The sequence below is a fragment of the Puntigrus tetrazona genome, chromosome 4 (assembly GCF_018831695.1).
Source record: "Puntigrus tetrazona isolate hp1 chromosome 4, ASM1883169v1, whole genome shotgun sequence".
Lineage (NCBI taxonomy): Eukaryota > Metazoa > Chordata > Actinopteri > Cypriniformes > Cyprinidae > Puntigrus > Puntigrus tetrazona.
This window is the reverse complement of record NC_056702.1, coordinates 24,459,214-24,464,213: the sequence shown is the minus strand read 5'-3', so window position 1 is coordinate 24,464,213 and position 5,000 is coordinate 24,459,214. Positions and strand designations below refer to the sequence as shown.

Sequence of the window (5,000 nt, the reverse complement as noted above, 5' to 3'; positions counted from 1 at the left end):
CTTCATCAGCTGATCGCCTGACACACACACACACACGATGAAGGTGCACAGAATCACAGATTTACTCAGGAAAAAAAACTATTTAACACAGAAAGTCACTGAATTTGTCCATTTTTTAATCAAATGTGGGCCACTACATTTTAATCACATATATATATACACATATATATATGATATTTATTGCAGAAAAAAACCTGCGTGACCATAGCAACCCAGGATTATCTAATATTATATTCCATTCAATGTTTTGTATAACAAATGATTGTATTGTATGTACGGCATTATGTTTATCATGAACAAATGTTACATACATTATATATATTTATTTTTTCCCTCTTCATTTCGATCTTTACATAGCTCTCAACATGCCAATAAAGCTTTAAATATGCTGACTGGAGTTTGGGACTATTTGATTTCTGTAAAGTCACCCCACCCCTTATGGATAACAATATTAATACAGTCGCGACGTCAGCCGGTACGGCAGCCAGGGCCCCGCCATGGAGCCAGGCCTGGGGCTGGGGCCAGCATGCGAGCGCCTGGTGGCCGGGTCTTACCCCACGGGACCCGGCCGGGCTCAGCCCGAAACATCCTTCTGTGGGCCCACCACCTGCAGGAGGGACCGTAAGGGGCCGGTGCCTTGTGGTTTGGGTGGCAGTCGAAGGCGGGGACCTAAATCTAGTTCTAGGGACATGGAACGTCACCTCTGGGGTGGGGAGCCTGAGTTGTTGAGGGAGGTAGAGAGATACCGGCTCACCTCCACGCACTGCTTGGGCTCTGGAACCCATCTCCTGAAGGGGGCTGGACTCTTCACTACTCTGGTGTTGCCCGTAGTGAGAGTGTTGGAGTTTAACCTGGTGGACGAGAGGGTCGCCTCCCTGCGACTTCGGGTTGGGGGGAGGACTCTCACTGTCACTTGTGCCTACGGGCCGAATGGCAGTGTAGAGTACCCGGCCTTCTTGAAGTCCTTGGGAGGGGTGCTGGAAAGTGCTCCGACCGGGGACTCTATCGTCCTGCTGGGGGACTTCCACTCTCACGTTGGTGATGCTAGTGACACCTGGAGGGGCGTGATTGGGAGGAACGGCCCCACGATCTAAACCTGAGTGGGGTTCTTTTGTTGGAATTCTGTGCTAGTCACGGTCTGTCCATAACAAACACCATGGGGGACTCGACCATCACCCTGGCTGAGGTCACTGAGGTTGTTCAGAAGCTCCTCAGTGGTAAAGCACTGGGGGTGGACGAGATCCGCCCGGAGTACCTCAGGTGTCTGGATGTTGTAGGGCTGTCTTGGCTGACAAGCCTCTGCAGCATCGCGTGGACACGGGGGACAGTGCCTCTGGACTGGCAGACCGGGGTGGTGGTTCCTCTTATTAAGAAGGGGGACCGGAGGGTGTGCTCCAACTATAGGGGAAATCGCACTCCCTGGGAAAGTCTATGCCTGGGTACTGGAGAGGAGAATCCGTCCGATAGTTGAACCTCGGCTTCAAGAGGAACAATGCGGGTTTCGTCCTGGACGTGGAACACTGGACCAGCTCTATACCCTCTTCAGGATACTTGAGGGTTCCTGGGAGCTTGCCCAACCAGTCCACATGTGTTTTGTGGACTTGGAGAAGGCATTCGACCAGGTTCCTTAGGTGTCCTGTATATACACATTGCTAAGGGCTGTTTGATCCCTGTATGATCAGAGCAGGAGCTTGGTTCGCATTGCCGGCATTAAGTCAGACTTGTTCCCAGTGCATGTTGGACTCCAACAGGGCTGTCCTTTGTCACCGGTCCTGTTCATTATTTTTATGGACAGGATTTCTAGGCGCAGTCAGGGGCCGGAGGGGGTCTGGTTTGGTGACCACAGGATAGCTTCTCTGCTTTTTGCGGATGATGTGGTTCTGTTGGCTGCATCTGGCCAAGACCTACAGTGTGTGCTGGGACAGTTTGCAGCTAAGTGTGAAGCGGCTGGGATGAGAATCAGCACCTCTAAGTCTGAGGCCATGGTCCTCAGTCGGACAAGGGTGGCTTTTGGTCCTGCCTCAGGTAGAGGAGTTTAAGTATCTTGGGCTCTTGTTCACGAGTGAGGGAAGGATGGAGAGAGACAGATCGGTGCAGCTTCTTCAGTAATGTCGCTGTACTGGTCTGTCATGGTGAGCCTTACCGGTCGATCTTCATTCCTACTCTCACCTATGGTCACAAGCTTTGGGTCATGACTGAAAGGATGAGATCCCGGGTACAAGCGGCCGAGAAGAAGAAGAAGAAGTAGAAGATTTCTGTAAATTAATAATTATTAATATAGCAGAATGTTTTGCTGAGGAATGAATTGTAAATAAAAACACAACATGCTCATTTATCGTCACTCACGGCCATAAACAGCCTAAGGTCAAAGTATTTGCATAACTGTCAGGCGTTTACAGTATTTGCAAATTATATGGAATAATGCAAAACATTAATTAAAGGGAAAGTGAATGTAATCAAACAAATACAAAAGATATAGCCCTAACAAGTTCATATAATAATAATAATAATAATACACAAATATGAAATTAAATGTTAATGCCAATGTTTTTCCATCTCCAGGTTGCTATGGTTACGCAACAAAGTGGCCACATCGTTCTCTCGACACGGAAAAAGCTGTGTTTCTTTGAGTGATGGGTGTTTGTGAGGGACACCTGCTCTGAAGCTGAGCTCGTCCTGCTCCTGCCCCTCGTAGTCGTACAGCGCCCGCACCGGCACACACAGCTCCGCAGCGCTCGCCTCGTCCTCGAACGGGTTCCCGTTAGCGCTGACAGCAGAGGAAACACAGCACATCAGACAGAGCGCACGCACCGGACATGAAAGAAGCCAGCTGAGACACCAACGTTTGTGAGGTCACTTCCTCTCGTTTGACAGCCAGCGGGCTGCTCTTGGGCCGCTCCGCCGCCGGCTCTTCCTCATCCTCCTCCACCTCACCACCATCATCCTCACCACCATCATCATCATCATCATCATCAAACGGGTTCAAGCATGCGGCTTCTGAGCTACTGGCCACAGCCACGCTAACAACACAGAGACAGAGTTACACACACACAGTTACACACACACACAGACAGACAGAGTTACACACACACACACACACACACACACACACTGACACATGATGAAGGTCCACACGTCTTCACACACACACCTGCTGCTGGTTTTCGAGGTGTGTTCTGTGGTCTGACTGATCCCCGTCAGAGTCACTCCATCGTTGTGTTTCCTCTTGGTTTCTCGTCGACTGAGCGTTCGGTTCAAGTCCATGGACCATTCCTGCACGCGCACACACACACACACACACACACACACACACCGAGTATCAGTGAGGAACAGCCTGAAGTTCAGGAGTCTTTCTCTTGACTTGTTTCTGTAATTATTAGTGTCTCATAATGATGACAATTTCATGATTCAACTTTTTAGAAATGCACGTAGCTTTTTATAGTTATGACTAACCTTTCCTGATTTTGACTCTATCTAGTTCTTTTTTCGCAGGGTTTCATAATTATCATCGTTGTCATTACGACCAAAGTATCTCATAATTTCAACATTTAAGCTTATAATTACCTTTTCATAGTCATGACTATATTTATAAAAAAAAATATAGCGGCACGTACCTCAAACTGAGGCCAGTTCATGGCCATGCCGGGCCCGTGGTTGGAGCGGAACCACCGGAGGTCCTCCTGAGCGTCGGCCGCCCGCACCGTGTCTTCCAGCGTGTGATAGACGGTGGCGTACCTGAGGAGAGATGGCGCTCGCGTCAGAACATCGGCTCCGGCGCGCCGTACGTAAATGAGGAGAGGCGCTCACTTGTGATTGGAGGAGAGGTCGAGGTGCTGCTTGACGCCCAGCAGCAGGTCTCTGAAGAAGCGCAGTCTCTTGTCCTCGAACTGCTGCCACTGCTCGAACACCTGCTCCATGTTCTCCATGTACTGAGGGGTCACCTTGTCCAGCTCCTCCAGGGACTTCCTGTAGCGCTCCTTCGTCTGAAACACGGCGGAGAAGTTCGTCAGGCTCGCCAGAGATGTTCTGGCATAAACACTACGATTACGAGACCCTTCGTGATTTAGTTTCTGATTTAAAATTTAAATAATACTGCTTCTCATGCGGTTTTATCAGGACGAGAAGCGGTTGTGCTGACAGGCCTGAGAGAGAGAGAGAGAGAGAGAGAGAGAGGGCTTTGAGGAGGAAGAAGCCGCTGACCTTCTGAACTTCCTGCTGGCACTTCTCCACTTTCTCCTGCAGCTTCTTCTGGGCCTCGGGGTTGTTATTGTCCAGCTTGCTCGAGCTCTCTCGGCTGCTGGCCGTCTTCTCCTCCTTGCAGGCGTTGTGGTAGGCCTTCTTCATGGCATCCACCTGCACTCATCATCATCGTGAGATAAACACAGTAGCGTGACACTTCAGAGCAGATAGAGAGCGGCCTGCAGATGTTTCACACTCCACTGAACAAATAATACACCAGTTCACACTCGAAAGCATCTCTCCTCTGAGGACCCAGCGACCGGTGTAACGTCAGGCTTTACTGTTTTTATTCAAAGTGACGAACAACTGAAGGAAATCAGAATCAATTCCTTAGACATTTAACTAGTTCTTTTGAAGGATCTTTCTCAAATGAGAGTATGTGAAGCACTAAATGGTCTCCTGCACAAAGAACACACCCATATTTACAGAACAAACACTCTGAACACACTGCCCCGGAGCTCCCGTGTTTGCTGAGCGTGTGGATCACTGCGTTTCTACCTCCTTCAGTTTCTTGGCCCAGGGCTTCTGCGCCTTGCGAAAGCCATCGTCGGCTTCTTTGGTCTCCTTGAAGCCGCCGATCATCTGCTTGTGGTAAGCGTCCTTCTGCCAGTTCTTGACTTTCTCCAAGTCTTCTCCCATCAGCGCAGCCTTCACCTCCATGTGCAGGTCGCTCACTTTCTCGGCCTCCGTCATCAGAGCGAACCACGCCCGCTCCGCCGTGCCGTACTGAGGCCCTAGAGGACGCAGACGACACAAGACCG

General features: G+C 50.0%; 1 protein-coding gene across 4 annotated transcripts in view; it reads right to left on the bottom strand.

Annotated features, from left to right (window-relative positions):
• LOC122343028 (protein kinase C and casein kinase substrate in neurons protein 2-like) overlaps positions 1-5,000 on the bottom strand; it is a 12,131-nt gene that overhangs the window by 2,187 nt on the left and 4,944 nt on the right. For 3 of the 4 annotated variants that reach the window (XR_006250669.1, XM_043237307.1, XM_043237306.1), the window contains exons 4-11: positions 4,738-4,973; positions 4,201-4,353; positions 3,808-3,983; positions 3,615-3,735; positions 3,152-3,273; positions 2,844-3,020; positions 2,655-2,767; positions 1-17 (exon numbers count right to left, since the gene is read on the bottom strand). The exon at positions 1-17 is cut by the window's left edge. Coding sequence is in view for 3 of the 4 variants with exons in the window: in XM_043237307.1 (XP_043093242.1) it covers positions 1-17; positions 2,655-2,767; positions 2,844-3,020; positions 3,152-3,273; positions 3,615-3,735; positions 3,808-3,983; positions 4,201-4,353; positions 4,738-4,973 (1,115 nt within the window). In the remaining variant the exon portion in view is untranslated. The remainder of the gene's footprint in view (positions 18-2,654; positions 2,768-2,843; positions 3,021-3,151; positions 3,274-3,614; positions 3,736-3,807; positions 3,984-4,200; positions 4,354-4,737; positions 4,974-5,000) is intronic. The other variant, XM_043237308.1, reaches the window with a different exon arrangement.